The sequence below is a fragment of the Saccopteryx bilineata genome, chromosome 4 (assembly GCF_036850765.1).
Source record: "Saccopteryx bilineata isolate mSacBil1 chromosome 4, mSacBil1_pri_phased_curated, whole genome shotgun sequence".
Lineage (NCBI taxonomy): Eukaryota > Metazoa > Chordata > Mammalia > Chiroptera > Emballonuridae > Saccopteryx > Saccopteryx bilineata.
Genome location: NC_089493.1, coordinates 205,544,845 through 205,567,801, shown reverse-complemented (window position 1 = coordinate 205,567,801; position 22,957 = coordinate 205,544,845). Strand labels below are relative to the sequence as shown.

At 42.7% G+C, this 22,957-nt stretch overlaps 1 protein-coding gene across 1 annotated transcript in view; it reads left to right on the top strand.

The window, feature by feature from the left end:
- SERINC5 (serine incorporator 5) overlaps positions 1 to 22,957 on the top strand; it is a 162,243-nt gene that overhangs the window by 106,688 nt on the left and 32,598 nt on the right. Inside the window, exons 3-6 of the mRNA XM_066273660.1 lie at positions 6,217 to 6,395; positions 6,709 to 6,791; positions 8,422 to 8,515; positions 21,283 to 21,494. Of these exons, the coding sequence (XP_066129757.1) occupies positions 6,217 to 6,395; positions 6,709 to 6,791; positions 8,422 to 8,515; positions 21,283 to 21,494 (568 nt within the window). The remainder of the gene's footprint in view (positions 1 to 6,216; positions 6,396 to 6,708; positions 6,792 to 8,421; positions 8,516 to 21,282; positions 21,495 to 22,957) is intronic.

The window sequence follows — 22,957 nt, the reverse complement described above, 5'->3', positions numbered from 1 at the left end:
ATTCGTCAAGGATCAGTACAGTGTAGCGAGATGTGATTATGAGATGCATGCGCTCCGCACAGGAGACCTTGAGAGAGCGTGCCATATACCTAGTGCACAAATGGCTTTGTGTACTTCTTACTGAAACACGACACGGCACATAAGACATTGTCGACTCACGATTATTTCTTTCTAAGTGAATATTCAATCATAGACAGATAAGCACAATTCATGTAAAATTCAATATGAAGGATATTTCTTGTTCAGATATTTCCAATATATTGTTATGATACATTGACAAAAAATATTCATTCAATATTTATTTAATATGATCTAAATTAGTACTTTTTTCTTACAATTATTAAAAATTAATAGGCATGTAAGCATAATTACATATAAAATATTAGAAATGTTTTTATTATGCACTTATCATATTATAGTATATTATTGTTGCAATGAATAAAATGTTTCTTTTACTTACGATACTGATTTCTTCAATTTATTTTTGTCCTTTTCATAGTAAGAAAGATGGTCACCTTAATATTATGGATTAGGAACTATGCCAAGTACTTTACAAGGATTAACTGATTTAATTTTCAGGCAACTTCATGAGGTGGCAGTATTCTTTTTAAAAAAAATTTTTATTTATTGAATTTAGAGGGGGGGGAGTAAGAAGCATCAACTCATAGTAGTTGCTTCCTGTATGTGCCTTGACCAGGTAAGCCCAGGGTTTCGAACCAGCGACCTCAGTGTTCCAGGTTGATGCTTTATCTACTGTGCCACCACAAGTCTGGAGAGGTGGCAGTATTCTTTAAAGTTATTTTTAAATTTTTCGGAACAGTTAACATTCAGTAGTATTTTATATTAGTTTCAAGTGTACAGAGTGGCAGTATTATTTCGTTGTACAAGAAGGGACATTGAAGTTCAGGGAGGGTGTGTAATTTGCCCAGTTTGGTGGTGAAGGTAGGGTTGGAAGTGAGCTGTTTATAATTTGCGGCTTGGAGTTTGATTGCCTTGAGGGCTGGAAGGAAGCCTCTGGCCCTCTGGTCTATACAGAACTGACACAGATGGGGTGTCCTTGGATGCCCAGAGGCAGGTTTCAGAGGCAACACTCTTAGTAGGCCCGTCCCCATCACCTCCCAGTGTAAGATGCATTTTGGAATAGCAAATATTTAATCAGAGCAAATTCCCCTTGCTAAATCCTGCCAGCTTGTTCAATATGAGGTTCTCTGCCTAAAAATACTCATTACTTACCGAAAGTTAAATGATTAAGGCACCCACAGAGCATAACACAGGCCTTAGTATTTGGAGTTAGGGGTTGTTTGCCTGCTTACATTCTGAATGAAATATGCCATGCCGCATACTCACCCTGTGATGAGCCTAAGGGCCTCTGCCAGTCAACAAGGGAGAGCATTTGTGGGGGATTGGGTAGGAGTTTAGGCTTACTGGAATTAGCACTCTTCTTAAAATGGATTTTAGAAGAAGGAAAGAAGTGGGTTTGGGGCAGGAGGTGGAAGAGAGCCTGAAGGTGAAAGGTGGAGAGGTGTGTGTGTGTGTGTGTGTGTGTGTGTGTGTGTGTGTGAGAGAGAGAGCGGGGGGGGGGGAGAAATTAGCTTTGTTGATAGAGTGGAAGAGAGAAGGGTGGGAGAAAAGATTTGAATGAATATTATAGAGCAATAAATCCTATATAAATTAAATAGCCTATTAAGTGAGGTGGGAAGAATATAGCTCTTACAGATGTCAAGCAGTGTTATCTCTTTGTTACTGCTATCACTCAAGAGCGTAGCTTTTGTTTCTGGTTAGAGGCTCTGAAACATTCACTTTGTGTGGGTCCCCCCATTACTTCAGTATCTGAAGGTTTTACCCTGGGAAAAATTTAGACTCCTTCAGAAAGCACTTGCTGACTTCTCTCAATACCTGCGTGGTTCATTTCCTGTGTCCTTGTGTTTCGTTCTGATTGTTCTGAAGTAACTTCTAGACCAGGCATCCTCACTGGGATGATACAGAATGCCCCCAACTCTATTGGTTATAAACGAATGCCTAATCTGTTCTTCCAATTGTACTCTTTGCCCTCTGCTAACCTACTCCCTGTTTTACCCTACGCAGCACTGTGTTAAAGCAGCAGAGAGCCCTTCCCCAATCCTTGATTCCTTCTTGTTGTCTGTACTGTCCAACCACCTTTGCCTTCTACCTACAGAATTTTATTATCCCTTAGATTTGTCTACCTTCTTCATCTATTGCTTGAGCTATTAAATCAGTGGTCTTCTAACTTACCTGCCTGCCTCAGACCTGTCCCCTTTGCAATGTACTGCAGTCTGTAGCCAGAGGCATTCCAGTTTGTTTTTCCTCTTGCCCGCAGGAGAGGGCTAGACTTGGCATGACACACACCTGGCCCTTCTCGATAGAACCTGCCTTCTTTGGAGCTTCAACTGTTGGGAAGGGATACTTTTTTAATATAAGTATGTTCCATGAAATATTTAGGCTAAGTATGCCCCCAATACTCTATGGGACATACTTATTCTAAAAAATTAGTCATCGTTTATCTGAAATTTAAATTTAACTAGACATTTTGTATGTTATCTGACAACCCTACATGCGGGTTACTTTGTTTGGTAGCCTGGTCAAGAATACAATAGTATCTCCTCATATGTTTCCAATCTGCCCTGATCTAAGAAAACTGCAGTTGTAAGGACATTCCAACTAGAAAATATTTGACATTTCCTTATGAAATCTTTCATGTCCATTTATGAAAATGTAGCTAAACTAACAGGGTCTCAATAATAATGCATTTTTGCCTGAGGCAGTAATTTTGAAAAACATGTTTTGTTGAGACATGTTTGAGATTCAGGTACAGTGATGACTGCAGGCCTCTTCTGAGGAGAAGGAATCTGCATTCAGGAAGATGAACTCCAATTAAGTTTAGTTTTCCTTTTGTGTATAGCAATCATAATAGCTTCAGTTATTGTTTCTTTCAGATCTTTTCTGGAGAAAAAATTAAATTTTCATGCTTCAGTTTTATCTATAGCTTTGTGTCATTCCCCCCCCTCTGTGTTATCTTTTGTCTTGGGAGTTACAGCTATAATGTGATTTTCAGCTTTTTTTTTCTGTTATGAAAAGTGTTCAGCTTTGATGTTAATAAACATGTTTTCAAATCACTAAGTCCTTATTTTTTTTTTTTTTTTTTTTTTTTTTTTTTACAGAGGCAGAGTTAGACAGGGACAGACAGACAGGAACGGAGAGAGATGAGAAGCATCAATCATCAGTTTCTCGTTGCGCGTTGCGACTTCTTAGTTGTTCATTGATTGCTTTCTCACATGTGCCTTGACCGTGGGCCTTCAGCAGACCGAGTAACCCCCTGCTGGAGCCAGCGACCTTGGGTCCAAGCTGGTGATCTCTTTGCTCAAGCCAGATGAGCCCGCGCTCAAGCTGGTGACCTCGGGGTCTCGAACCTGGGTCCTTCCGCATCCCAGTCCGACGCTCTATCCACTGCGCCACCACCTGGTCAGGCATAAGTCCTTATTTTCTATGTTTATACAAGTGTACTGCTGTAAGGCCAGGAGCCGCCACCGTGGCCATTCACATGCAGGTTTCCATTGGATTCGGGCAGACGGTAAAGAAACGGCGGAGTCGGAGGATGGTGGGCCATTCTGTTTATTGGTGTCTCACCAAGACAGGCAAGCCACAGAGAAGCCAAGGGAAAAGCAGAAAGCCAGCTTTTCCCATGAAAGGCAAGGGATCAGGGAGGCCCCTGCAATGGTGATAGCAGAAACCGAGAGAGCAAGCTCCCAGTCTGCCCCACTTTATAGTGTAGAAACCAAAACCTTTAATCTAATATACAAACAAGGAAGTCTCTGATACAAAGTCACTTATGTGAGGCATAATGAGATTCCTCATGAGAGTGTACCACCCTACATCAAAAAGGGGGAAAGGCTTAGTCCTAAAACCAAGCCCCAGGATACAACGATCCTGTCTGCCCACAGCCCGCCCCCAACACACATTAATATCACCTGGGCGATGGGCTTCCACGTGGGCAGCGCCATCTTTAACAAAGTGAGCATAATATATTTTATCTGCCCAACAACTGCTTGTTCTCATTATGTAATATTTTAATTATATTGATAATATAAATAGGTTTTACGCTGAAGCCTTCTAACTGGACTAGAAAAAAGCAGTGTCAACATAATCAGAAGATTAAGACGAGTAAATAAAGAGCTCCAGTGGATCAAGAAAAAGCTTAATTAACAACCAATTCACAAAGAAAAATAGAGCTGGCCATAAATTTAAGAAGTGAATCTTACTAGTAATGAGGAAAATGAACATTGAAACAAGATCATGTTTTTTATCTTTAAATTGGGTGTTCAGGTTAGGAGCATGAGCTATCTCAGATATTTCTGGTGGGATATAAATTGGTGTAGGCTTTGAAAGTGTGATTTGACTTTATCTCTTGAAATTTTCAAATGTAGGTGCTACTTGTCTCACTGGTTCCATTTCTGGGCCTGGAATCTCTTCTGCTTAACTAATGGCACGTGTGCAACAAGGCATGCACAATTGTGTTATTGAATCAGTGTTTGTAATAGCAAAAAATAAATACACAGAACAAAAGCCTGTTCTAACAAGATAAATGTGGGAATGCTTATCAATTTTAACCTAGTGTTACTATACAATATTATATAGTAGTTAAAAGGGGTGGGGTGGGATTTTGTGTATTAATAGGGAAACATCTCCACAGCTTATTGTTAATTGGGAAGAAAGTATTACAAGCTTTGTCCCGATAGCTTCCTTGATTAGAGTGTTGTTCCTATATGCAAAGGTAGCAGGTTCAATCCTGGTCAGAGCACATACAGGAACAGATCAATATTTCTGTCTCCCCTTTCTCTCTAACTACAATAAATAATTAAAAAAAACTACAAAAAGAAAAAATGTATTACAGAACAATATATGTACTTTTACTTAATAAAGCTGTGTGTATGTAATATATATATAGTACCATACAAGTGTATGTATGTATGTTCTGTATAAGTATGGGGGTATGTATATATACAGTTGTATATTCACATTTATATATGTAAACTAATAAAAATATTCAGTAAATTGTTAATTCTCCTGAGGAGGAGAGGTCAGTGGTATTTTGGGTGGGAGTGAAGGAAGTCTCTCACTTTATATTTTATACATGATTTCATTTCAAGAAAAATATATTCAGCCTGACCAGGCAGTGGCACAGTGGATATAGCATTGGACTGGGATGCAGAAGACTCAGGTTCGAAACCCCAAAGTCACTGGCTTGAGCAAGGGGTCACTCTCTCTGCTGTAGCCCCCCCCCCCCCCCCGCCAGCCTCCATCAAGGCACATATGAGAAAGCAATCTGTGAACAACTAAGGAACCGCAACAAAGAATTGATGCTTCTCGCGCCCTGGCCGGTTGGCTCAGCGGTAGAGCGTAGAGCGTCGGCCTAGCGTGCGGAGGACCTGGGTTCGATTCCCGGCCAGGGCACACAGGAGAAGCGCCCATTTGCTTCTCCACCCCTCCGCCACGCCTTCCTCTCTGTCTCTCTCTTCCCCTCCCGCAGCCAAGGCTCCATTGGAGCAAAGATGGCCCGGGCGCTGGGGATGGCTCTGTGGCCTCTGCCCCAGGCGCTAGAGTGGCTCTGGTCGCAATATGGCGACACCCAGGAGGGTCGCAACATGGCGACGCCCAGGATGGGCAGAGCATCGCCCCCTGGTGGGCAGAGCATCGCCCCTGGTGGGCGTGCCGGGTGGATCCCGGTCGGGCGCATGCGGGAGTCTGTCTGACTGTCTCTCCCTGTTTCCAGCTTCAGAAAAATGCAAAAAAAAAAAAAAAAAAGAAGGTAAAGAATTGATGCTTCTCATCTCTCTCCCTTCCTCTCTGTCTGTCCCTACCTGTCCCTCTCTCTGTCTCTGTCACACACACACACACAAAAAGAAAGAAAAATATTTCCATGTATTGCAATTGTAATTTAAAAAAATTGTGATACTGGATTTTGGAACTCATTTGTGGTAAGTAAAAGGCTGAGCTGAGCAGTACATTATGAGCACAGTATCCTTAAAAAAGATTCAGAAGAAGTTAAGAAAAAGCTTTGAGAAGAGGGCCTTTCTCCCCAGCATGTTTCCTCTGCACATGGCGCATTTTCACACGGGACTTTGACTGGGCTGACGGAGCACATCACAACTACCCTCTTTGCCCAGTGTTAACAGGTGGCTTTTTTCTCTTTTTCCTCAGATTCCATTTTACGAAGACATTTGCAAAGGCATTAAAGCTGGTGACACCTGTGAGAAGCTGGTGGGGTATTCTGCGGTGTACAGAGTCTGTTTTGGGATGGCCTGTTTCTTCTTTATCTTTTGCCTCCTGACCTTCAATATCAACAACAGCAAAAGCTGCAGAGCCTATATTCACAATGGGCAAGTCTTCAGCCTTTGTTTCCCTTGCCTTATAGTCAGTAACCTAGGACCACTCCTAACCATCAGACCCTCTGACTGCTCTCCCTCCAGTTGAAATTGCTGACACTGATTTTAGGGAAGGTAGGACTTGTCACCACACAGTGCCTGAAGAACTAGGAGTCTGTCTAACTATGAGAAGAGGAGTTCTCTAGTCACTTAATTACTTCCCCTCGCTTTCAAGAGAATAGTAACAATGGCAGGATCATGGATTGACATACTTACCTTCTAAGAGGTCTTTTGTCCTTCCTTGAATATCGTTTTCCTTTCTTTCTAGCTTTTGGTTCTTCAAGCTTCTGCTGTTGGCGGCCATGTGCTCAGGAGCTTTCTTCATTCCAGACCAGGAGACCTTTCTGCATGGTACAGTTAGCTTCCTATTTATTTTGTTTCTACATATTTTGAATTACTAATTTCTTGTAGCTTAAAAAATATTCCTGGCTTACCACACTTTATCCACTGTCTCTATTCCTTACCCCCTCTGTTCACCTACTTACCCTTTCCCCCACTCCCTCTTTTCCCGGCAGGCAGGGGGAGGACCTTTAGTTACTCAGCAGGCTGAAGAATTGAAATGATCATTTTAAGTTATTGGCCTGAAGGAAAAATGAAGCACTTAATTTGTTTGAAAATCAGTTTAGCATGTCAGCTTGACACCAGCAGCTCTGTCTGAAGAGGCCCTGAGACTGACTGTTCTTTCTGAGCACTGCACAGAAAATCCAGGACACAGAACACAGGGCTTCTCGGCAGCGTTACATCTGCTGCAGTTATAATGGGATCAGAGAGGCATCTTCCAGTCTACTGCAGACTTATGTGAAACTGTGTAACATTGCATTATGTTCCTTACTGACCGAAGCTACCAAAATTAATTTAATGTTAAGCTTTTCATCATAGTTGAAATGGCGACCCTTCTTCATAATGAGCTGGGGAGGAAAGGAGTTCTGAATTTCAGTGTTTCAAAGCACTATTCAACCAAAATGAATTCACTTTCCTAATTAAGATAGGAGAAATACTCACATGTTACTCTGTATGGAACAGCAATAGACCTTCATCAAATAGTCACTTATAAACGTCCAGCTAGTTTTTCAAGATCACACTAATCTTATGTATTCCTTAAGGAAGTTATATCTTGTTTTTACCTAAAATGCTATTAACTGGTTTTCTCTTATAGATGTAATTTTTTTAAAGGGATTTTTTAAAAGATATTATTTATTGAGTTTTACAGAGAGTGGAAGGGGAGAGGAGGAACAAGAAGTATCAACATATTGTTGCTTCACTCTAGTTGTTCATTGATTGTTGTATGTGCTTTGACCAGGCAAGGCCAGGGTTTCAAACCTGTGACTTCAGCATTCCAGGTCAACACTCTATCCACTGCACCATCACAGACCAGGCCCCACAGATGTACTTTTATGAATTAGAATGGTATCTTTAGAACAGGAAGGGACCTAGCAGTCCTCTAGTCGAGCTCAATCATTTTTGTAGACAAGCTGTAACCCAGGGATGTAACCTGGCTCATCCAATGTTAGGCGTCTTTGTGACAGAGCCAGAAATAGAGTCTGAGCCCTTGGCCCCCAAGTCTGAACCTCATATCCTTACCAGACACCGGTGGCTCCCTAGTCAATAAAATTAGAACCTTTGATATTTCTGGCAATGTGTGTTTTTACTTTTAAATTGTGGACCATGTTGACCTTAAGACTTCTTATATCCGTTAGAACACCTGGCAGCTGTAGCATGGAGGATACACTTGGATGCTTCAGAGCCAGGCTGTCTGTGTTCACATCCCAGCTATACCCTTTACTGGCTGAGGGACCTTGTCAACTTCTGTAGAGTCTCAGTTTTTCTCATCTATAAAGTGGGTCTAAAAAGTAGTGTAATTGTGTGGGACTTAAATGTGTTACAATTACAGTGAGCATGACAAAAAACGGACTGTCGTCATTGTTGTCTTTTGAGCTAACCCTTGGAATAGTCATGTCATCTCCTTCTGGGTGGTTTGCAGCCTGGCGCTATGTGGGGGCCGTCGGAGCCCTCCTCTTCATAGGCATCCAGCTCATCCTGCTCGTGGAGTTTGCTCACAAGTGGAACAAGAACTGGTATGTACTGTATGGGAAGCTTCCAAGTGCACTCAGTCCTGTGGCAGAGACAGCGCCCGCAGTGCAGTGCTGAGACGGGCTGCGCTCTGAGGGGTGCCGGGGGGGCTCAGCACCCTGCTTAGACGAGGACTGTTCTTGCTGGCATCCTCCGTTCTCTCTTGTTCTTTGGACCTCTTTATTTACTTCTTCCCATACTATTTTTTTATTCTTCCTATCTTTCCTTCTTCCACTTTATTTCTTTTCACCTTTTTGCTCTCTTTTTCCCTGCACTCTGTCACTTGGGCTCTAAGTCCACCGATGGTGTTTAGCCACACTCACCCCATTGCTGGCACTTTTTGGCCCAGCTCTGTGGTTGTGTTGGTGGCTGGTAAGTTGGGCAGGCTTTGTCTTAGGCTTCCAACCCTGGGAGATTTTTTTTTTTTTAGACAATTTTAACAGGGTGACATTGATCAATTAGAGTACATAGATTCAGAGAAAACATCTTCAGATCATTTTGACATTTGATTATGTTATATGCCCATCACCCAAAGTCAAATTGTCCTCTGTCACCTTTTATTTGAATTCCTTTATGACCCTCCCCTCCCCCCTCCTCCCTTTACTCGCTCTACTCCCTCCCCCCACCCCGTAACCACCGCACTCTTGTCCGTGTCTCAATTTTGTGTCCCACCTATGTATGGAATCATACAGTTCTTTTTTTTTTTTTTTTGTTATCTAAAGTTTTATTATTTTACCTTTTACTCTTTTTAAAAATTTTTTATTAATTTTAACGGGGTGACATCAATAATTCAGGGTACATATGTTCAAAGAAAACATCTCCAGGTTATCTTGTCATTCAATTATGTTGCATACTCATCACCCAAAGTAAGACTGTCCTCCATCACCTTCTATCTAGTTTTCTTTGTGCCCCTTCCCCTCCCCTCCCTTACCCCCCCCCACCTCCCCTAACACCACACTCTTGTCCATGTCTCTTAGTCTCGTTTTTATGTCCCACCTGTGTATGGAATCATGCAGTTCTTAGTTTTTTCTGATTTACTTATTTCACTCCGTATAATGTTATCAAGATCCAACCATTTTGTTGTAAATGATCCGATGTCATCATTTCTTATGGCTGAGTAGTATTCCATAGTGTATATGTGCCACATCTTCTTTATCCAGTCATCTATTAAAGGGCTTTTTGGTTGTTTCCATGTCTTGGCCACTGTGAACAATGCTGTAATGAACATGGGGCTACATCTGTCTTTACGTATCAATGTTTCTGAGTTTTGGGGGGTATATACCCAGTAGAGGGATTGCTGGGTCATAAGGTAGTTCTATTTTCAGTTTTTCGTGAGACTCTCTCCTCTTCTCTCTGTACTGTCTCTAGTTGCCTGACTTCTATGTCACTAATTCTCTCCTCTGTCTGGCCTTTTCTTATAGTTAAGCTTGTTACCTCATTTTTCAGCTCATATACTGAGTTTTTCATCTTTGATTCCTTTTTATAGTTTCAATTTTCTTGGTGATTTTTTGTTCATTGAATTGTTTTTTAAGCTCTCTAAATTGCCTTTCCATGCTTTCTTGTATTTCCTTTAGTATTTTTAGGACTTAAATTTTTACATCAAGCTTTTTGTTGTTGTTGTTTCAGAGATAGAGATAGACAGAGTGAGGGACAGATAGGGACAGACAGGAAGAGAGATGAGAAGCATCAATTTTTCGTAGCAGCACCTTAGTTGTTCATTGATTGCTTTCTCATATGTGCCTTGACCAGGGGCTACAGCAGACCGAGTAACCCCTTGCTCGAGCCAGCGACCTTGGGCTCAAGCTAGTGAGCCTTGCTCAAACCAGATGAGCCCACCCTCAAGCTGGAGACCTTGGGGTTTTGAACCTGGGTCCTCCGTGTCCCAGTCTGACGCTCTATCCACTGCACCACCACCTGGTCAGGCTAGGACTTAAAGTTTTAATTCTCTGTCATTTAACTTCAAGGTTTCCAAGCAATTGAAATTTTTTTTGTAGATTTTTCATCGTCTATCTGTACTACATCTCTGTCTTTTGTATCCATGATATTTGATTTCTTTTTCCTTAATGTCATCTGAGAGTGGTATTGTTAATAGCACTAATAAGAGGTAATTTAAAAAATTAAAATAAAAATTGAAAAAAAATACAGTGGAAAAAAATGAAAATTCTATTATGATAAGCGGAACAAAAACTACAGAGAATGGGGAGCAGAACTGAGGGAAAATGACAAAGAGATAAAAAATGAAGTAAAAAACACACTAAGTGCCACAAAGAAAAATATGAATTCAGAATAAAAGAATTTGTTGATAAATAGAGCAAATGAGAGAAAAAGAAAGAAAAGAGAAAAGAAGAAAAAGAAAGTTAAGGTTTTTGAAATGTAACCTTCATAAAAAAAAAGAATGAAAAATGTAACACCTATGGATAATGAAGTTCAAAAGGAAAAGGAAAGAATGAAACAGAGGATAAAATGATCTAAGTGGGAAAAAAAGAAAGAAAGAAAGAAAAAGAAGTGATAAAAAATGTAGTTTTTTCTAGTTTTGATAGGTAGCTTTTTTTTTTTTTTTTTTTTTTTTTTTTTTTTTTTTGCAGGTGGTGCTGCACTACAGATTTTGCCCCTGTGGGGCTCTGAGTAGAGATTTGATGTTGTGTTGCTATGACAACGATGTAGGTAGGGCTTGTTAGGGTTTGCAGGCTCCAAAAATGGGAGACTCTGTTAGTTTTCCAGCAAGAGGCTCTAAGAGCAGTGAGGTCCTTCCTCTAGCACCACTCGGCACAGTTCTGGGTAAGCCTGTGCCAACCAGAGCCGCCAGTGAAAGCAGGCAGGGCTGGGCGCTGATTACAGATCAAAGACCTTTCTAAGGGCCCCGGGGCATGTCTAGTACACCTCTGCTCTATGGGTCTAATCTCCACAGGCTTCTCCCTTGTGCCCTGTTTGGTATCCCGCAGCAAGCCACGTGTGTACCCATCCTGCAGGACTTCTGCAGTGCACACGGGGGCCTGCTCCTGCCCACTTAGGCGCACAACGCCTGTGATCCCAGTCAGTGCAGGAATGCAGGAATGCACTTTGTGACCTGTATCGGCTCAGGGAGGTGCCCCGTCTGGACAGGTCCAGGCCTAGGGATCCCGGCCCTTGTGCACTTCCGGTGCTGTTGGTTGGGGAGCTGGGACCACACAGAAATGCTGGCTACAGCCCATGCAGAAGTCCACCACTGACAATCTCGGGCCTAGTCCCTCCGCCCACGAGCACGTGTGCCCACACCAGAGATGCCAGGTGGAGCCACTCACACACCGCCCGCGACTGTGGACCCGGGAGCGCACAAAGCCCAAAGCCGCTCCAGTGCCGGCCTCTGTGGGCAACCCACCCCACAACCTCCATCGGAGTCTGCCGCCCATGCTAGCCCCGTGTCTGTCTGTGATCTCAGGCTGAGCGGGCACATTCTGTCCTCTGCTTGATCATCCACTCTATCCCAGCTTCTTCCCTCTGCCCCAGATCCTCCGTTTCTCTTTGTTCCAGATGAATGTGGCCCTTCCTCAGGTCAGTGAGGAAAGCGGAATACTCCGTTCTCCGTCTTATTTCCTTCAGAGTGGATTATATATATACTAGAAAGCCCGGCGGTCATACGAAATGACTGCTGTTCTAGATATTATAAATTGTAACGAAAATGATTTATGCAAAGGTGTCTGCTAATTCAAACTGAATTACCCAGGGCAGGCGGCGAGGACGCCCCTTTGCTTACTGCCCCACGGGGTTTCCCCCTTCTACTTGCTTAATTGCTTAAAGTAGAATGCAATGAAGGAAACCACTGGTGGTACATTTCTTAAGAGCCACCACTAGCTCAATAAATAAAGGTGATTTAAATAATAAAATGTTAATTCACATGTCAAAGATCTCTTTGTACACAACATTTCTTGTGTAGATCTTTCCATCATTTTTAAGCTCGCCTTGCAGAGCTTATTTTTAATTTTACGTCCGTTCTTTCACGAACTCTTGAACAGGCAACATAAAGTTGACCATGTCCAAATGCAGGCTCAGGTAAAAAAAAGCCAACACGCTTAAGCGTTTGGCCCTGAGACTTATTGATGGTCATAGCAAAGGCAAGTTTTACAGGAAATTGTCTGCGTCTCAATTGAAATGGCAACCCTGCTCGAGATGGGGCCAAATCAATTCTTGGAATGACATGTATTTCACCTTTAGAGGAGCCAGTCAAAGACTTAGCTATTATGACATTATTTTTCAATTGGAGAACCTCTAGTCTTGTACCATTGCAAAGACCCCTTTGCTCTGCAACTGAAGCAAGCCTTGTCTTTCTCTGCTCAGTGGTTTCTTTTTGTCGAGAAAGCCGTTTTTGTGCAGCTTTAGCTCCTTTTCTCTCCTCTTCAGTGCTGTATTTTCTAGGAGGCATTCTTAAAAGAAATTACGTTAAGACGTAGTTTTTATGTAAAACAGATGATTGCCAATGCAAAAAAATGTTCACCTTCCCCCTGACACGCTCAATTTGTGTTCAGCCTTAAATTGTTTCAAAAGCAGATGATTGCCAATGCAAACAAATGTTCACCTTCCCCCTGACCCGCTCAATTTGCGTTCAGCCATGGCAACTTCACCCCATTGGCTAGTACAGATACTCAAGCAACCAATAAGCTATCGGCGACAGACACTTAAGCCGCATATAATAAAGATTCAGCCACCTTTTCGCCCTATCATACCTTTGTCAGATGTTTGTATATTTCAGGTGTTTCTGAGATTTTTTTCTCTGACTTTAGTTGTTGAATTTGTTGAAATTTCAGGGGGAGATATCGGGAGCACCCCTCACGGCGCCATTTCTCTGACATCACTTCTTAGGAGACTTTTTAAAAAGTACTTTGGAGCTGGAGCTTTCCTTTCTGCAAAGAATATGAGATGGAATAGTTTGCTCCTTAAAAAAGTTTTTTTGTTTGTTCTCAACCGCTTAGGAATGGAAGGACCCCTTCACTAGGAATATCTGTTACTATATGTACTACCTTAGAAAGCCATTTTACACTTTAAAAACATAGCCTCTTTCTAAATGCCTTGAAAGGAGAATTCGTATCCCAGGATAGTGGGAAATGCCAAACTATTAATAGCCAGTCTCTGTTCTTGCTGAGCTACAGTGAGGAAATGTCAGCCCGATGGGTCTAGCCCTTCGGTCCTAAGGCCAAGTTGACTTTCTTTGTGATTCTGGGCAAAGTACTTAGCTGTTCTCTGCCTTACGTTTCTTATAAAATATGAATGAAAATTATTGCCTTTTGTACCCAGTATGGCTTTTGTTATTTTGTAGGTTTTGTAGGCATCTGATTATTTTATGTTTTTCAGGGGCGGGGGTATTAGAAAGTTTTATATGAATATGAATCTTATTTTTTATTTTGTTCAAAACAAAATATACTTTCCAAATTCTCTCAAAATATTTTTTATTCTGATTATCTTTCTTAGCTTAGTAGTAGTTGTTGCTGTTTTATTTTGCTTTTTTTGTTTGTTTGTTTTTTACAGAGACAGAGTGAGAGTCAGAGAGAAGGATAGATAGGGACAGACAGACAGGAATGCAGAGAGACGAGAAGCATCAATCATTAGTTTTTCATTGTGGCACTTAGTTGTCCATTGATTGCTTTCTCATATGTGCCTTGACCGGGGGCTACAGCAGACCAAGTAACCCCTTGCTCAAGCCAGTGACCTTGAGTCCTAGCTGGTGAGCTTTGCTCAAAGCAGTTGAGCCCGCGCTCAAGCTGGCGACCTCAGGGTCTCGAACCTGGGTCCTCTGCATCCCAATCTAACGTTCTATCCACAGTGCCACCGCCTGGTCAGTCTGTTTTGCTTTGTTTTATTGACTGATTTTGAGAGAGAGAGAGAATTTGTTGTTTCACTTATTCATGCCATCATTGGTTGATTCTTGTATGTTTCCTGACCAGGGATTGAACTCACAACGTCAGCATTCTGGGACAATGATCCATCCAACTGAGTAACCTGGCCAGGGCTTTGGTATTATTTTACATAGATCAAATCATGAGCTACATGAGTGAAAAGATAGTGTTAATTACTTTATTATTATTTGGTAAGTATTGGAGTGAACACCTAATGCTTATGGTCAATTTCTAAAATGTTTACAGCACATTGAATAGCCACACAAGTAGCACTGCAGATATGTTTTGATGTTTCTCCGTCTTACTCTCTATGATACAGATTTCTAGGTCTGAGAATGCTCATATGTGACCTAATGCATGGTTTTTGAGTCATCCCTGAAAACTAATCATTTATGTTTGGGGTCTTCACTGTATCTTTTTTTTTTTTTTTTTTTTAATTTTATTTATTCATTTTTAGAGAGGAGAGAGAGAGGGAGAGAGAGAAACAGAGAGGGAGAGAGAGAGGAGGGGGGAGGAGCTGGAAAGCATCAACTCCCATATGTGCCTTGACTAGGCAAGCCCAGGGTTTCAAACCGGCGACCTCAGCATTTCCAGGTCGACGCTTTATCCACTGCGCCACCACAGGTCAGGCTTCACTGTATCTTTTTTTCGAGGCAGCAAAGTTTTCCTGAAGAGAGAGAAGTCAAATAGGTTACTATAGCTTTATATGACCCTGTGTTCTCAGTTGTGCACAATAAATCGGAGGAAGTACGTTTTGATTGTGTATCACTCTTCCCATGATAATTCTTACTGTACTTTCTCTCTGAATTTTTTATTAGAAAAATGAGTATGTCACCCTAATTTTTTCCTAACTATATACTTCAAATAAGGAACTTCCTGGTGAAATATGAACATCTTTGATACTGAGTTCCGATTTGCCCATTAAATAGTATGTTCTCTTGAGAATACTTGTTCTTCTTCACTCTAGTTTTAATGTTTTGATTGATTCTGAAGCCAGTGTCTGGGACTATTTTTTGTATTTTTCTGAAGTTGGAAACAGGGAGGCAGTCAGACAGACTCCCGCATGTGCCTGACTGGGATCCACCCGGCATGCCCACCAGAGGGTGACGCTCTGCCCATCTGGTGTGTTGCTCTGTTGCAACCAGAGCCATTCTAGCGCCTGAGGCAGAGGCCATGGAGCCATCCTCAGCACTGGGGCCAACTTTGCTCCAATGGAGTCTTGGCTGCGGGAGGGGAAGAGAGAGACAGAGAGGAAGGAGAGGGGGAGGGGTGGAGAAGCAGATGGGCGCCTCTCCTGTGTGCCCTGGCTGGGAATCGAACCTGGGACTCTTGCACGCCAGGCCAACGCTCTACCACTGAGCCAACCAGCCAGGGCCTGGAACTAATTATTGATGCCAACTTTTAACCGGCATTTTAGGAGAGTCTGGTTGCTTTAAAACCTTTCCAGAAACCATTAAATAAGAATGGCTTAAGAGCTTTGCAACAAAAAACGTTGCTCTTGTCCTGGCTTTGAGGCCAATAGCCCAAAAAAATCCCTTTTTTCAACATATTTATAATTGGTTGGTTGGTTTGCTTAAAATTAGGATTAAGCTAGGAAGCTCACTAATTGTGTTATTTTTATGTAAATTCATCTAATTTAGAGTTTTGCTATGGTTTTTGTTTTTTGTTTTTTACAGAGACAGAGAGTCAGAGAGAGGGATAGACAGGGACAGACAGGCAGGAATGGAGAGATGAGAAGCATCAATCATTAGTTTTTCGTTGCGATACCTTAATTGTTCATTGATTTCCCTCTCATATGTGCCTTGACTACGGGCCTTCAGCAGACCGAGTAACCCCTTGCTCGAGCCAGCGACCTTGGGTCCAAGCTGGTGAGCTTTTTTTTTTGTTGTTGCTCAAACCAGATGAGCCCGCACTCAAGCTGGCGACCTCAGGGTCTTGAACCTGGGTTTTCCGCATCCCAGTCCAACACTCTATCCACTGAGCCACCGCCTGGTCAGGTGTGAGCTATTATTATTGTAGAGTAGTTGCAATGATTATTTGAGACTTATACCAGCACTATTACATTATGATGTGCTATTATATGAGCCCCTTGGCAGTAAAAGACCAAATTTTCTTTCCTTTTTTTTTTTTTTTTTTTTTTACAGAAACAGAGAGAGGGGGATAGACAGGGACAGACAGACAGGAACGGAGAGATGAGAAGTATCAATCATTAGTTTTTCGTTGGGATACCTTAATTGTTCATTGATTGCCCTCTCATACGTGCTTTGACCGTGGGACTTTAGCAGACTGAGTAAACCCTTGCTCGAGCCAGCGACTTTGGGCTCAAGCTGGTGAGCTTTTGCTTAAACCAGATGAGCCTTCGCTCAAGTTTGCGACCTTGGGGTCTCGAACTGGGTCTTCCGTATCCCAATTCGACACTCTATCCACTGCGCCACCACTCGGTCAGGCTTTTTTTTTTTCAGGGACAGAGAGAGGGATAGATAGGGACAGACAGACAGGAACAGAGAGAGATGAGAAACTTCAATCATCGGTTTTTTGTTGCGAGACCTTAGTTGTTCATTGATTACTTTCTCATATGTGCCTTGACCGTGGGCCTTCAGCAGACTGAGTAACCCCTTGCTCGAGCCAGCAACCCTGGCTCCAAGCTGGTGAGCTTTGCTCAAACCAGATGAGCCTGCACTCAAGTTGGCGACCTTGGGGTCTCGAACCTGGGTCCTCCACATCCTAGTCCGATGCTCTATCCACTGCGCCACCGCCTGGTCAGGCCCAAGTTTTGCTGTTTTTAAACAGAGTCTCTGCTTACAAGGTTAGTCTAGAAAATATCCTACTCATTTCACTCTTCCTGGAGCAAAGTACTTTTTCTTTCTTTTTGTAAAGCTCTTGAGAAGAGAAGATTCTGAAGGCATGGGCTAGAAAGGCCCTGGGCCTGGAAGCCAGGAGAGTGCTGATTCCAATGCCCCTCACTCTCCAGCTCACTGCTTCACTTTAGGTATATCACTTCGCCTCTCTGCCCTCAGTTTTCACACCTATAAAATGATATGTTTGGACTGGATTTTTTTTTTTTGTATTTTTCTGAAGTTTTTTGTATTTTTCTGAAGCTAGAACCCGGGAGAGGCAGTCAGACAGACTCCTGCATGTGCCTGACTGGGATCCACCCGGCAAGCCCACCAGGGGGCGACGCTCTGCCCCTCCGGGGCTTTGCTCTGTTGCGACCAGAGCCACTCTAGGGCCTGGGGCAGAGGCCAAGGAGCCATCCCCAGGGCCCGGGCCATCTTTGCTCCAATGGAGCCTCGGCTACGGGAGGGGAAGAGAGAGACAGAGAGGAAGGAGAGGGGGAGGGGTGGAGAAGCAAATGGGTGCTTCTCCTGTGTGCCCTGGCCGGGAATCGAACCCGGGACTTCTACATGCCAGGCCGACGCTCTACCACTGAGCCAACCGGCCAGGGCCTGGACTGGATTTTCAATGTGGTTTTTTTCTTTTGTTAAATATAAACTGAGGCATATTTTTAAAAATTTAGTGTTTGAGCAAAAAATCGATTTGAATTGGATAGCATCCAATCTAGCAGATGGGAAGAAGCTCCAAGAGTTGTACAGAATGAGGTTTTTATAGGCAGAAGGGGCGAGAACGAGCAAGTTATACTGGGAGAGGCCCTGGCTGGTTGGCTCGGTGGTAGAGCGTCGGCCTGGCGTGCGGAGGTCCTGGGTTCGATTTCCGGCCAGGGCACATAGGAGAAGCACCCATTTGCTTCTCCACCCCCCCCCCCTTCCTCTCTGTCTCTCTCTTCCCCTCCCGCAGCCGAGGCTCCATTGGAGCAAAGATGGCCCGGACGCTGGGGATGGCTCCTTGGCCTCTGCCCCAGGTGCTAGAGTGGCTCTAGTCGCGGCAGAGCGATGCCCCGGATGGGCAGAGCATCACCCCCTGGTGGGCGTGCCGGGTGGATCCTGGTCGGGCGCATGCGGGAGTCTGTCTGACTGCCTCCCGGTTTCCAGCTTCAGAAAAATACAAAAAAAAAAAAGTTATACTGGGAGAAGAGTTGGTTATTGTAAGGTTCACTCCTTCAGAGGTTCACAGGGCGCTGTCAGGCAGATTCCCTAACAGTGCTAATCAGGCGACTCCTGACTTGTTTAAGATTCTATTTCTTGGAGAGTTAAAGGTGTAATTAGGTTACCTTAGTTTCGTGTCTTAGCATAAAGCATTCTACTTGGGGCCTGTTGTCTTGTTTTTAATACTTTCTAGTTGGAATTTTGTGATTTGAAGAGTTAGTTCTGTATCAAAGCTGAAGTAAAGAGTAGATAGTATATTCAGGTATTTCTAATGAAGACCTATTTTCTAAATTTTAAATTTATGTTGTTCTGGAGTTTTGTTTACTGACCCAACACTCACCCCAAGCCTGAGCCCAACTCACCCGTCCAGCCTGGGGCCTGCTTGCTGCTGTGTCCATGCACTGTGCTCAATTGCCAGGTCCTTTTCTAATCTCCATTCGAGTGCTTCTCATTTAGCATTTATTCACAATGGAGTATTACTGTGTGGCAGGCGTCAAGACTATAAGGGTAAGTCGTGGCTCTTATTTGGGATGTCTCTAAAATCAAGATGTCATCAGGAGGATCAGCTGAATCTGGAGCAGCAGGAATAGCAGTCACTCCGCTAACATTGCTGCATGAAGTTGCTTCTTTCTAACCGCTGACAGCCCTTGTACCAGTATCCATTAAGTGCTCATTATTTGCCAGCCCTCCCTAGTAGAGAAACGGTGAACACAACCACTATCTTTTCTGTCTGTGGAGCTTACATTCTTCTGGGGGGGGGGGGGGCACTGGATAATCAACTAGATTAATGAAGCAAATAACTAACAGGTTCAATGATAAAAAGTGCTCGAGAGAAAAAGAAAGCAGGTTGTGTTAAATGCTGGGGAGTTGCTGGGAAGAGCAAGGCAGGAAAAGGTTTCATGCTAAGGTGGGAGGGAGATAGAAGAAGTGAGGAGAGCCTGAGGCAGGACTGCTGGGCCCATCCTGTGCTTGTTCAAGGAGCAAAGGAGTGTCCACTGTGGCTGGACCCCAGCGGTGAGGGAAGGCTGCAAGAGCTAAAGTCAGCAATGGCACTGGGCCAGGTCATACACGCTGCTGGGGCCATCGTATGATATAGAAGGGCCCTTGAGGGACGAAATCTAATGATTATTTTAAGTTGTGAAAAGATCAGAGGGAGTTGGAGGTACTAGTAAGGAGGCCAGTGGGAGATAATCCAGTTGAGAGATGAGGTAGTTTGGAGCCAGATGTTAGCAACAGACAGAATTGAAGATACCCTGAAGTTGAAACTAGTAGAATTTGCTGGCGCCGATGGCATGGCAGGAGGGAAAGGAACAGCAGAGGAGAAAGACAGCGGGAAGAGCTGCCACAGTTGTCTCCTTTATTTCAGCCCCACCGTCTCAGGTCTGGGGTGGAATGGAGCTGCTGTTTTCTGAGATTGGAGACATCAAAGAAGAGCAGGTTTAGGGGATGAAGGTTTGAATATTGGGAAGTTACGCTGGACCTGTTAAGTTGGACATGCTGATTAGACCTCCAAGTGAGGATGTGGAACAGCTGGATAGTATGAGTTGAGTTGAGAGGAAAGGTTAAGATTGAAGATTTAACTTTGGGAATATAAGCATAAACTAACTGTAAGAAAGTCCTTTATATATTAATAATGTAATCCAGAAGACTGAAGAAACACTTGGACCCCACCCACACACTGGTCAGCTATGTTTACCTTTTTCTACTTAATTCATTCTCTCTGTGTCGTTGATTACTATTTGGCTTTTAGAGCCCCCCTCCCCCCTTTCTAGAGTCTCATTTTTCTCTTCATTTCCTTTGTGTTCCTTTTATGTTAGAATGATTCAGTGGTCACTGGAGTGCCTGGCTCTGTTTCAGGAATATAATGGTCATTATCATTTTGGCCTTTCCCTCCCTATTTTCTTTGTCTCTGGCTGCAGTAAGTTTTTCATTATTAAAATATTTTAGCCGGGTTGCTTGAACACTTTCCAGCTTCGTGAAAATGTTGAGCAAGTTGCTTTCTCTGAAGTTTTGTGAAAATGTGGTTACAAAGGGCAATTTAGTTAGAAAGCGGCTGTTCTGGCCTCTTCACTTAGCATTTATAAGCACTCTTTGTTCTGAACAATTTCTGTAGATTGTTAAACCACCACTTATGTCTCCCATCTCTTTATTAATAGTTCTATAAACTAAACATACTAATCTCTTTTAGATTCCTCACTTTAACTCCCCCTAAAATGCTTACTCTTTTCCTGGCTGATTTTACTCTGCACTTTAATGTCATCTTTTCCCTTAATCATCCTTGGCATCGCTGTGCAGAGCAGAACCATTACAGATTCTCCCTTCCACCACCGGCATAAAGAGCTGTGGTCAGCCTGTTTTTCTCTTGAGTGAAGCTGATTTGCTTTACTCCCCAAAGATGGGCTTCAGCAGGGACTGCTAGCAGCACTTTGAGTAAAAACTGTGGCCTGTCTGGACTCTGTGTTTGTAGGGACAACTGGACATTAGCTCCAGCAAAGAGCCACTTTTAATACTGCCGAAACCAGTCCCAGGGTAATGCATATTCAGAATCAGGAAGCTACGGTAAAGTCTTTGGATATTCATTAAAGTTGATGGATACACTTGCGCAAAGACAGAATTCTATCAGTACTTAAGAAAAAATTCTAAGCTTGCACCAATTAGTTCTTGCATATTTACCTGTACTTTCTCGCTTTGATGGAGCATAACCATTGGTGAAATGGTAAGTCTCTGGGTAATGTGGTTATGATGGGCCCGGGGCTTGACAGCAATAGTTAGCACCCGAGCGATGGTGAATGTCAGAGTCAGTGGCAGCCTTTGCTGACTTGTCTTCTCTGCCTTCCCTCTTATCCACTTCTGGCAAAACAGGACTGCAGGCACCGCTCACAACAAGCTGTGGTACGCCGCTCTGGCCCTGGTGACCCTCATCATGTACTCCATTGCCGCCGGGGGCTTGATCTTGATGGCAGTGTTTTATACACAGAGAGATGGTTGCATGGAAAACAAAATTCTCCTGGGGGTAAACGGAGGCCTGTGTCTGCTTATTTCACTGGTGGCCATCTCACCCTGTGTCCAAGATCGTAAGCACAGCTTTTTTTCCATTCTAACTTATTTCTAATCTAAATGTCTTTGAGCAAACCCAATTAAAAAAAAATTATGGTCATTCCTTAACTCAGCACGGATGGATCAGCAATAGAAAAGATGGGATTCCAGTTTCCTTTTCATGTCCCACACGTGGGCTGAATGTGACCACCAAGTATGCCTCATGTCAAGAAAGATTTGAATATAATGAAGCCAATAAAATAAGGAGATAGATTTTACCATTATTAAATAATGTATCACCAGGAGTCTTTAAATGGAAATGCCCTTATGGAGAGCTTGCTCATATTCTCTGTGTAAAACTTGAATGAGAAGACTCCAGAAGGATCTGTTTCTGGGCTCCTCTTTCACCCGAGGCCTGTGGACCAGAAGTCAGGGACAGTGTGGTCTCAGAGTCAGGAAGCAGGAAATCCGAACTCCACTCAGCCAGCGACTGGCCCCATGAACTAAATAACTACCTTCCTCAGACCCAGGTCCTTCCTCGGCAAAGCCAACAGAAACCTGTGAGCCTGACTTTGCCCATGTTTGTTTCAAAGCCAGAAGGAAAAGACATGGGATTTGAAAGGGTTTTTAAAAGTATAGGCAAGAATTTTCTTTTGTAAATGACTTCTGATATCTTAAGCCAGTATGCTGTCTTTGGTTATAGAGAGAATTGTCTCTGGTTTCATGTTTCTTGTAGGTCTCTTACTCTACAGGTGATTAAAAAAAAGCACATGACATTCAGGTTTCTAGAGAGGAAAAGGAAAATATGGCCAGTAAACTACAGCCCCTTGAATTCTTTCTGAAATGGTGATTTTAAAAGAAGTTAATATTGAATAATTTAAAAGTTTTTCTGTATTAAAAACTTCAAGTCTGTTATTGAAATTGAGAGTATTATTATTCCAGTCTCTTTAATTGGTCAGTTAAGAATTTCTGAAAACATTATCAATATTCAGATTAAAATATCCTTTAGGTTAAATCTTACTTTTTGAAATAATTATAATATTTTTAAATATGTAGTTTAATGTCATTAGTTTTTTTTTTATAAGATTTTATTTTATTTATTTTAGAGAGGAGAGAGAGAGAGAAAGGGGGAGGAGCAGGAAGCATCAACTCGTAGTAGTTATTTCTTGTATGTACCTTGACCAGGCAAGCCCAGGGTTTCGAACTGGGGACCTCAGCATTCCAGGTCATTGGTTTATCCACTGCACCTCCATAGTTCAGGCTAATGTCATTAGTTTTTAAGGTAAATCTTATTCCTATAGCAAAAGAGCAACATTTTTTATACCTTTATTGACCATTGTAATTTAATAAATATAATTCTGGAAACATTTAACCAGAGAGAGCAGGTAAAACTAAATCCTTTCATGCCAGCGGCTGGTTGCAAATTCACCAAAAAAAAAAAAAAAAAAAAAAATCCCTTTTATTACATCCTGGTTACTTTCAACCATCTAAATACTGAGTT